Raw genomic sequence first — 10,803 nt, forward strand, 5'->3', positions numbered from 1 at the left:
ATCATGTCACAAAACAACAAAGAGGGATCAAGCTTATCGACGCCTCTTGAGGAGCTTTGGTTTCCCTTGTCAGTAAACCTGTACGTACGCCTGAACAAAATAAAACAGGCTCCAAAAATCGTGACTTTAGCAATTCATGAACACAACAGAGCCTCTGATTGAGATAATATCAAGAGGCAGATCCTGAAGGTGGAGATTGATGGTCTTAGTCTTGAGCTGCTTCTTCTCTTGATAGATTTTGAGAGACAGAGACCGGTAAAGCAGCTGGATCAAGCTCATACCAACCCTCGGTTACGCCTATTCCTTCTGTTCCATTTAATCTGAATGACGGAATACTGTGTGAGAACCTACAGAACTCATGAGGTGGAATCTCAAAAGTGTTTGATTCATCCTTTGGCATTGGACAGAAAACACATTTAAAGCCTTTCACTTTAGACAAGAACCCAACTGATACCGTGGCTCCCTCTACATGATCAGACAGTATCTCAACAAATTCATACTCGTACTTAAGAGGAGAAACTGCTTCAGCCGACCATTTGATGTCCCAGTTCTTGAAAAGGGCCCATATTTCTCCTTTCTTTGGGAATACTTTAAACTTTCGACCCCTGACTCTTGTTGTGCTGCGGACCAAATGTGAGAAAATGGAACACTCCTTCGTCTCTTCCATATTCCCTACTTCAAACTTACCAACAGAGACAGGTAAATTTGGTCTTTCATTCTCTTCATCTTGGTCTACCTCTAACCATACGTACTTAATCATGAAATCAGGAGTTGTTACTTTTCTTATGATAGCATAAAATCTAGGCATTCCCTCGTCTTCATCATAAACAGCCCACATCTGGCCGACTTGAAAACAGCTTTTTTCCCTCAACTTATCGAAGTCACTAAAATCAGGATCATCATAGTTTATCAAATTTGGTTGTGCTCCACTCTCTGAACTCAAATCGTCCTCTGAACCACTCGCACCAGCAGGGGTTTCCACCGGGTCTTCTTTTATCTTCTCTTCCGTGTTTATTCTCTCAGTTGAGCTATGCTCCTCATGCATCTGCTTTTCCTCTTCTTTCTCTTCACCGTTTTCAGGTACTAAGTCTACATCATCATCACTCAGATTCTCGTTATAGGAAACCTTCTGCTTGCTACGGACTGACCTCCGAGGCTTCTCTCCTCCTTTGGACCCCAAATCTCGTGCTGCCACAGTATCATTGACCACATCATCTTCTGACTCACTGCTACTTTCACTATCAGAGCTTTCACTACATTCAATTATATTCTTTCTCTTCCTCTTCCCAGTGTTTTTTGCAGTAGAGCCCGGCATAGGAAAACTCGCCTTTGTAGAGGAAACTTTGGGAGGATGTTCTGGACGCTTTGGAAACTCGCCTTTTTGCGGTTCACTGTAAGCCTTTTGGTCTGGAAATTTGTTCTGTTGCGGGAAGGATGTAGTCTGATATGATCCTTTCCCTGGTGGTGCATTCTGCGAAGATATTTCATAAGAAGTGAACTGTTTTTTACAAGACGCACAAGTGACTTCCTTGTTGACATATTCCCGACTATATTCCCACCTCGCCGGGCAGAAGGCACAAGATGTCCAAAAGGTTGCACGGTGACCGAAAGAAGCTGGTTGGGCATGAGCTTTCTGGTAAGGATGGCCGTTTTCAGGTCTCAATTCAGTGAAGATATTCCTGTTATTAACGCTTGCCCGGAACACAGGCTGTGTGTTATAATTCGGCACCTGTTGGGTTCTATACGGTGGTCCAGGTGCAGGCTTTCTCCAACTTCTGCGTTTAACGTCATGAAGCTTCCTTTTCTCTTTGTCCAAAAGTATCCTCTGAGCGTCACCAATCAATTTAAAAGCAGATTCAGCACCAGGGAGCTTGTTTTTATCAGGGTGGAGAAGAAGCGCAAGCCTCTTGTACTGTCTCTTGAGGATAACATCATCAGCGCTCTGCTCAACCTGAAGTATACCGTACCAATCCATCTCAGTGCCAAACAACTTCTCCGTTGCAGCACAGTGAACATCACAGACCATAATCATACGAGATATGTTATCAAGGCTGGCATCCATTTTTTGAGCCTTCAAAGCAAGCTTACGTGCAGCAGTAAAATCAGTCTTTTTCATCAAACCCTCCGCTAAATCTTTGGCTCTAAGAGCCTCATCTCTATTGATACTCATAATCAATCAAGCATAAGTATCATAGAAACCCCCAAACCCGAGAGAGTGATGTAAATGACCCCTGCTCTGATCCTGCTACATAATAAAATGAGATCAAACTTGTTTCAATTAGAGATCCTTGTGCTATATACAAACTACAAACTATAGTATAATTGCAAAACCAAAACATGGATGCACGTAAATCAGAGAAAACGTTCCTTACTGTAACATAAGAGGAGAGGATTGAAGGAAACCCAAATTAAAAAAAAAAAAAAATTAGAAACCCTAGACATGTGTCTTACGTTCTCTAGAGATACCATTTCAAGTCAGAAGTGATAAAATCAGAGGAGAATTAAAACAAAACGAGAGTTAAACGACGAATTCATCGTGGAATTGAAAAATTCGAACACGGCGATACCGGCGGCGAATGAAACAGAGGAGGAATCAATCCCCCCAAAATTATAATATATTTAGAGGATCTGACGATTTAACGAATTTACTCAATGGAGAATATTTTGAGAAACTTACTGGCGGGAGTTAACCGAACGGCGGAGAGGAAGGAGGATTCCGACTAAAGTTCACGACGTCTCTCTGATGTGAAACTGGAAAAGCCCATCCCCAATAGATTTGATTAAGTTTTGGGGTTAATTGAAAGAAAAAGAAAATGACGTATTTTAAATTAATTGCAGATAAACCCTCCAACTTTTGTTAGAATTGAGATTCGCAAATTTACACTCAGTTTTATCCTAAACAATTGGGAGAAGAAAAGAAAAAAAAAAAAAATAGACAAAAGGAACAAACGCAACGTGAAGAGTCAGATTCAGATCCTAAAAGATTCCTAATCATTCTGATCGGAGATTTCAAATCAGTACTGGAACATGAAGAAGAAGAAGAAGAAGTAAATAAAAAGGAAGCTTACTTTGCCGAGGGAAGACGAAACGGTGTGTAGAGAGATTTTGTCTGGCCGGGAAAAGAAAACAAACTCAAACATAAAACTGATGACCAAGTTATAAAGTACGTGTGTAAGTGAAGTACCCCTTTTTGTTTTTTTTCGAGACTGATTCATTTTTCAAGTTGGCGGGTTAAATTGTCATTCCTCTTTTTCCCCCAATTCTTTTTTTTTTTGCTTTGGCGGGAAACAAAAAAAACCCTTCGTGCCAAATAAAATTTTCTTTCAATTATTACAGTATTGTATAACAAAAATAAACCGGGAAAATATACCAAATTTTCGCACATTATTTTGGGTTAGATTTGGATTTAAATAAATTTAAGGGATTTATTGTAGTTTCAGTGTCGTTTATTGTTGTAAATTTGTAATTATTGAATTAATTTATTACATTGTTAGTGACTCAGTGGTATATGATACAACATACAACGCACATTCTCGTAAAATATTGAATCAGTGGTATATGTCATACAACGCACATTCACCAAAATTTATTGAATCAGCCATCAAAATCTCTTCTAGTACTTTGTCATGATTTGCCTGAAGAGTTCCTCTGGAGCTGCACACAACAACATTCACAATATTATATCATAATTGGTGAAAAAAAAATAAAAGAATCTCTTATTTTTAGCTTATGTGATTAGCAAAGTCAGCTTCCTTTTTTTTTTTTTAACGAGACATGTTTTTTGTTTTTTTTTTTTATATATCTATCTTTATGATCTCTATCGATCATACCGGGCAAATCGGTTAAAAGCTCGAACTGCTCAAGCGCCTGTCGGACAAACATCTCCGAACCGACGACTATCTTGGCTCCTGATTCTTCTGCTTCTCGTAAGAGTCTCGTCATCTTCGGAGTATAGACCGCATCAAATACTAATGAATAGTGCTTCAATGCATGCTATCCGATCCCATCAACAAAGAAAATATTCTAGTTTTTTTAAATTTGCCTCTAGAGAGAACACAAAAAGATTTCAACAATGGTAAGGCATATACGAAAAATGTACCTTGGAAATGGGAGTCAAATCGACATTTGGCTGCATGCCCATTGATGTGGTGTTGACCAGAATCATCCCATCTTCCTGATGAAAATCATCTATATCCGCTAGCGATATGGCTTTGCCTCCAATTGAATCCGCTAGTTCTACGGCTCGTTCTACCAAACAAAAAAAAAGGAAGTGTCAAGATAAAATATGACATAATGTTAAAAGTGAAAATTTTGTACTTGATGAAGCTTAATTATACCGTAAGTCCTATTAGCAATAAAAACGTTAGCTCCCTTTTCTTTTGCACCATAAGCAAGTGCTCTGCCTGCACCACCAGCACCAATAATCACTACTGTTTTACCAGCTAATGGCGACGACAAGGAAGGAACATTGCTCGGATCATCAAAGCCTGGAAGGACCAAACAAAAATAAAACACACCAGAAGAGAGAATATTCAATGAAGTTACATAAAGAATCCCACATCGGATAATAAAAAAAAAAGGATATATATATAACTTGATAAAGAATCCCACATCGAAAACTATAGTAAATATTTAATGAAAACAGAGAACTTACTACTACGCAAGCCATCCTCAATAGCAGAAATAGCACCATAACAATCCGTGTTGTAACCCAACAATTTTCCATCGCTTTCTCTCCTTCGTATTGTGTTCACAGCTCCTACAGACTATAAGATAATGCACTACGCATTTCAGCAATATTACTAAGACGATGATGATATATATATATATATGCTATATGATAATGATTTTAGGTCATGATTAGCATATCATACTTTTGCTAATGGATCAACTTCATCACAACATTTCAATGCATCTTCCTTATAAGGAATTGCACAGCTGCATGTCAACACAAGTGCTCTATTCAATTTTCTTGGATATTTAATGAAAATATGTAATTTTTTCAATAAAAAAAAAAAAAGGTTATGTACCTGAATCCAACGAAATCAAGAGATGCGTATGCTCCAAGAAAGCTAGCAATATTATCGGCTAACATGTGGATATACACTCCATCATAGCCAATTGTTTTGAAACCTCGATTGTATATAAGAGGTGATCTACTGTGACTAATAGGATTTCCCACAACTCCATATACTTTAGTCTTAGTACCAATCTTTCTAAAGTTGTAAAGATCCAACAGATCATTAACCGTTGGTTGACCAAGTGCGTTCATCTTTTCGGACTCCAAAGTGGCATATGTCAAATATCCACCAAATTTCGAACTTAGTATCCAAGAAATTAGACCTCTTTCACCCATAGCTAATCCAATTGTGGGAACCTGAACGTTTCAGTGAGATAGTAGTCCATATTTGCAACGGGTAGAGATCCAAATTTTATCTAGATTATGTATTGCACTTACTTGAGAATTTGAGGTTATATGGAAAACGCGAGCAACATCTGTGATGTTAACAGCAGTCGTAACAATTTTTACTATATCAGCTCCAGTTTGTTGTATTCTTGCAACAAGGTCTTCGAGATCCTCAACACTAGGAGTATCCTTATAGTTGTGCGATGAAACAATGACTTTAAAATTTTCAGGCTTCTTTCCATGAATCGATTTGATGAACTCACTTGCAACCTTATCATACGAAGAAGTCAAACTCATTAATTATTATAGCATCAATCCAAAAAAAAAGAGGAATTATTAAGTTATAATATGTGACCTGAAATTCAATATCAACATAATTAGCTCCTAACTCCATAGCTAAGCGTAGCACATCTTGTCGTTCATTATCATTGCCTTCGTAATGACCACCTTCCCACTTTGGTCTAGATCATCATACGAACATTAACATTACTCATAATGCATCATGCATGTACACACAAACAAACCATAATAATTCATTAAATGTCCTATGACACAAACCTGTAGGTGAACAAAGTTGGTAGAGGACATTGTTGTATAATGGTTTTCAGATCCTCAAGAGGGTTGAATACTGTTAGAGCGTCCAATCGAATTTCCACCAAGTCCGCACCCAATTCATGGGCTTTGAACATTTCAGTCACCATTTTGTCTATTGAGTTCGCCATCAGGGGGACACAAATCAAACTATGATTCTTCACAGTTTCTTTGGTTCTTGGAATTTTCATTTTTTCTTTGTTTCTGATCGTCACTTCCGTGGAATTTGAAACCACCTTACACGTTGCAAACAAGATATAAAGTCACAATCTAGATTTGTCATATCAGTTGTAGTGTCAAACCAACTAATGTGTTCAAAACGAAATTTGTGAGTACTTTGGTTATGTAGAATAAAAAAGTCTATCCATATATTCATGACGATAGTGACAAAACTGACAAGTTCATAGTTGTTTAGTTGCTTTACAACCTGTAGGACAAGCAAGTTGCCCAAATCCATCACTTTCGAGACTTTATAATGTTAAATGTATTATACTTTTTTTTTTTTTTTGAACAAAGCTAGCAGGATTTTTATTGGACTGACTGAAAGGATTAAAAAAAAGATTGTAAAGTATAAAGTTTTTTAAATAATACAATACATGTACAACATTTTTATTAACAACCCTTAAAATTATTGCGACGGTACTATATTTTTGGCTCTCTTTATGCTAGAGGAAAAAACACAGCCACTAGATAGTGTTCGGTCGCTGTGAAAAAAAAAAAAAGGGTAGTGCTTAGTCGTGATGGTGCATGGCCCTCACGCTTCCCTTATTGTCATGTGTTTCCAAAAAATGGTGGGTTCCTGACATGCACCGTACTTAAATAAGTTTCCCACATGTCCTACTCCTACTTGAGAGAGCTAATTAGGTAGCATCACCAACCAATTTATCTATTTAGTGTAAATTATAAGTAAAATATAAAATATAATAAACATATTTTAAATTTATATTTTGCATATGAAAATGGAGATGGGTTAGAGCAAATCAAACTCTAAACTCTATTTCAGAAATGAGTATAGAGATGGATTAGAGATGGTTATATCTTTCGAAACAAATTTGATTAATTATAATATATTTCGTTTGTGAATTGTGAAGACAAATTTTTAGTCTAACTGGCTTTACTCGACCATGTTAGGTTAACCGATTGTCCGGAAAGAAAAAATATATATCGTAAGTACACTTATTTTGTATATGTAAGATACTATATATTTGTATATATATGTAAACGACAATCATACTAGATCTACCATATTTATTGTGTATATTAACAAGGCTAGTCACTTACAAAAGCATTGTTTGGTTTCAAACTCCGACGACCTGAGAACACAACGGAAACCGGTGGATTCTTGGTGAAGAAGGCATTCGATCTGAACCGGACAGCAAGATCGGTGACCAAAGAAGGAAAGTTGGAGCCCACACTAGTTGAAGCAGCTGCCATAAAACCCAAGCCAATGACCATGCGGCTCTTTTCAAACTTTCTCAAGTTTGAAGCTTATTTTTCTTCTTCTTCTTCTTCTTGTCTTGTTTATTTCCCAGTCGTTTGCAATTATTAGACTAGTAGTCTTTTGGTATTGCTATATATATATATAGACTTAAAATGGTGGTTGGCTTAACAGTTTTGTTTTTTTACTGTAGAATATTATATGCCGGTTTGGTCTTTTTGTTTCTTTTACTAGAGACTTTTTAGTTTTACCCTCATGGAAAAGGAGAATAATAATCAAAAAGAAAAGAACTGCAGTCTACCAGAAGTTTGCTTTATTGCTTACTTTAGTTGGAAAAAATCTACTAATTTTTCCAAATGCCAAGAGACGTATACACACACCTCTCATTTATATTTTTGGCAAATGAGACACGTGAACCAAAAGGAGCCTATCTCCATTACTCAAAGCGTGACGAAATCCAACTGCTTCGCCTCCCAATACACTGTACTCTGTAGACTTAGGTTATTCGGAGTAGTTGGAAGAGTTATTTGCCAGTGAGATTGGTTTAATCCTCTGCCTTTGTTTTGTTGTATCTCAGCCATCTTTCGAGCCTTATCTTTTGTGGCTCTAGTATTTTTTGGCTTTTTCTAGTGAGGTCCATATTGGTAGAAGCAGTTGTTTAACCACCACATGTGTATTTTTTCTTTTCTTTTTTAAAACACATTCAGAAGGTAGAACAAAAACACCTCTCATTCTATACATATTAGTGTCACAAAAGTTGAATTATTTAAGAAAGATTACAATATTCTGATATGGGAGGTATTGTTGTACTTTCATCAAATATTAACGCTTGTAGAAGTGTGGCGAATTACATATAGAATCTTAGCCATGTATCGGATTCTAGCGAGATGTATTAGATTTTACATGATAAGATTACACAGTAACAATCAGCTATCGCCTCAAAAACAGGACACTCTCGGAAAATACAATTGGCAATTCTATCGAGTTCCCTTGGAAGAAGAACATACACACAGACACACAAGACACACACTTAAGTATGTCTCAGTAGTTGGACATGATCTGCCAGAAGAGTTCCTTTGGAGCTACACAAACAATTCAACATAAAGTCAGTTTTAAGTTTTATGGAACAGAAGACATGAGTTTTGTTTCATACGAGTCACTTACCAGGCAAACCGGTGAATATCTCAAACTGCTCGTAAGCCTGCCTGACAAACATCTCTGAGCCCGAGACTGTTATGGCTCCGCATTCGTCTGCTTCTTGTAACAGCCGAGTGATTCTAGGAGTGTAGACCGCATCAAATACCAATGCGTAGTGCTTCAATGCATGCTGCAGAAACAAAGACAACCTAGCTTACTGATTTGTCTTATAGATTAAAGATCTGAAGAGAGTTTGCAGGTGATAAGACCGGAATTAATTCTTTACATAACAGGAAATAAAATATCCACTCTTTCGCTGTCGATAGATAACATTAGGAAAGAGTTGTTATAAGGAGAGCTTACCTTGGAAATGGGAGTCTCACTAACATTTGGTTGCATACCCATGGATGTGGTGTTGGCCAAAACCATGCCATCTTCTGGGTGAAAGCTATCTAAATCCGCGAGAGATAACGCTTTGCCTCCAATTGCTTCCGCGAGTTCTAGTGCTCGTTCTTTAGAAACACAACATCAGGCAGACAAAAAAACCACATCATCAATTACAACCGCAAACATGACAGCTAAAAAGTGATAAGATGAAGAGTATTATCAAGGCTGAGCATGACTGGCAAGAGTTATATTTAAAGGGGAAAGCGCCAGTTTAGGAAATGTAATTTTACCGTAAGTTCGATTAGCAATTACAACTTTGGCCCCCTTTTCTTTTGCACCATAAGCAAGTGCCTTGCCTGCTCCACCAGCACCAATAACCACTACTGTTTTACCGGCTAATGGCGAAGAAGAGGAAGGGTCACTGCTTGGATCACCTGAGCCTGAAAAATAAAAGCAAAAGAAAAAGGCTTCATTACTAAAAACCGAAACTTTTCCACGAGAAGCAACAAAAAGATGGAAACTGTGAACATAGAACTTACTTCGTAGGCCATCCTCAATAGCAGAAATGGAACCAAAACAATCAGTGTTGTAACCCAACAACTTCCCGTCGCTTTTTCTCCTTAGTATAGTGTTCACAGCTCCTATAGACTGTAAGATAATAAAAAATCAAACATTCAGGGTGAAACAGTATGAAATATTCTATCTGCTAGTGCTTAGGGTTACTATCAAAATTATCTGGTGATTATTAGGAAACCAGACCTTTGCCAATGGATCAACCTCGTCACAACATTCCACCGCAGCTTCTTTGTGAGGAATTGTACAGCTGCAGGTAAAACAAGTTTATATCATTCACCCAAAAATTATTCTATTCCCATGCAAACCTTAAAACGTAAAAGTAAAATGTGGACTATTCTGTTCATTACTTCAGAATTGTTTACTCTGGAGAATAACTTATTTGTCACCGTTATCGCTTACCTGAATCCAGCGAAACCAGCGGCTGAGTATACTTGGAGAAAGTTTGCAAGATTATCAACTAACAAGTGAACATATACTCCATTAAATCCAACTGATTTGAAAGCTTGATTGTGAACAATAGGTGATTTGCTGTGACTGACAGGCTTGCCAATAATTCCATACACCTCTGTGTCAGGACCAATTGTTCTAAAGTTGTAAAGATCCAACAGATCTTTGATCGTTGGTTGACCTGGCGCAGAAACTTTTCCAGAATCTAAGGTGCCAAAGGTCAAATAACCACCAAATTTGGAACAAAGAATCCGAGACATTAGACCTCTTTCGCCCATAGTAAGCCCAATTGTGGGAACCTGAGATTTGTGTGACAACAAGGAATCACATTCAGAGGTCGGCAAACACTTGATTTACTTCATGCTGGTAAGCAAGACACTTACTTGAGCATTTGAGGTTATATGGAACATGCGAGCAACATCTGTGATGTCCACAGCAGTAGTAGCAATCTTCACTATGTCCGCTCCAGTCTGTTGTATTCTTGCAACAAGGTCATTGAGATCTTCAACGGAAGGGGTATTCTCATAGTTGTGCGATGAAACAATTACTCTGAAATTCTCAGGCTTCTTTCCTTCAATCGATCTGATGAACTCAGTTGCAATCTTAACAATGCGAACATAAGAGTAAAGAGAAACTGATAAGCTAGCATCAAAAGCACCTTCTGAATACCAAAATTCATCAGTTTATACAACGCTAACCTGAAGTTCAACATCAACGTAATCAGCTCCCAACTCCATGGCCAACCGGAGCACATCCTGTCGCTCCTTCTCATCACCTCCATATTGACCACCTTCCCATTTTGGCCTAAAAAGCAGAACAT

General features: G+C 37.7%; 3 protein-coding genes across 3 annotated transcripts in view; all 3 read right to left on the minus strand.

The window, feature by feature from the left end:
* On the minus strand, nucleotides 1–2,785 carry LOC104744796. The gene is made up of 2 exons (XM_019237396.1): nucleotides 2,678–2,785; nucleotides 1–2,245 (listed from the first exon to the last, which is right to left on the minus strand). The coding sequence occupies exon 2, from the start codon at nucleotides 2,168–2,170 to the stop codon at nucleotides 206–208; it is 1,965 nt and encodes a 654-aa protein (XP_019092941.1). The 5' UTR covers nucleotides 2,171–2,245; nucleotides 2,678–2,785; the 3' UTR covers nucleotides 1–205.
* On the minus strand, nucleotides 3,446–7,634 carry LOC104744798 (bifunctional 3-dehydroquinate dehydratase/shikimate dehydrogenase, chloroplastic). The gene is made up of 11 exons (XM_010465903.2): nucleotides 7,280–7,634; nucleotides 5,966–6,234; nucleotides 5,763–5,868; nucleotides 5,459–5,677; nucleotides 5,031–5,377; nucleotides 4,875–4,938; nucleotides 4,655–4,766; nucleotides 4,338–4,487; nucleotides 4,100–4,248; nucleotides 3,831–3,993; nucleotides 3,446–3,654 (listed from the first exon to the last, which is right to left on the minus strand). The coding sequence occupies exons 1-11, from the start codon at nucleotides 7,451–7,453 to the stop codon at nucleotides 3,614–3,616; spliced, it is 1,794 nt and encodes a 597-aa protein (XP_010464205.1). The 5' UTR covers nucleotides 7,454–7,634; the 3' UTR covers nucleotides 3,446–3,613.
* Nucleotides 8,183–10,803, minus strand: part of LOC104744799 (bifunctional 3-dehydroquinate dehydratase/shikimate dehydrogenase, chloroplastic-like) — a 5,627-nt gene continuing 3,006 nt past the window's right edge. The window contains exons 5-12 of the mRNA XM_010465904.2: nucleotides 10,367–10,483; nucleotides 9,936–10,282; nucleotides 9,720–9,783; nucleotides 9,500–9,608; nucleotides 9,251–9,400; nucleotides 8,937–9,085; nucleotides 8,601–8,763; nucleotides 8,183–8,518 (exon numbers count right to left, since the gene is read on the minus strand). Of these exons, the coding sequence (XP_010464206.1) occupies nucleotides 8,478–8,518; nucleotides 8,601–8,763; nucleotides 8,937–9,085; nucleotides 9,251–9,400; nucleotides 9,500–9,608; nucleotides 9,720–9,783; nucleotides 9,936–10,282; nucleotides 10,367–10,483 (1,140 nt within the window). The 3' untranslated portion in view covers nucleotides 8,183–8,477. The remainder of the gene's footprint in view (nucleotides 8,519–8,600; nucleotides 8,764–8,936; nucleotides 9,086–9,250; nucleotides 9,401–9,499; nucleotides 9,609–9,719; nucleotides 9,784–9,935; nucleotides 10,283–10,366; nucleotides 10,484–10,803) is intronic.

This window comes from Camelina sativa, chromosome 15 (genome assembly GCF_000633955.1).
Source record: "Camelina sativa cultivar DH55 chromosome 15, Cs, whole genome shotgun sequence".
Taxonomy (NCBI): Eukaryota; Viridiplantae; Streptophyta; class Magnoliopsida; order Brassicales; family Brassicaceae; genus Camelina; species Camelina sativa.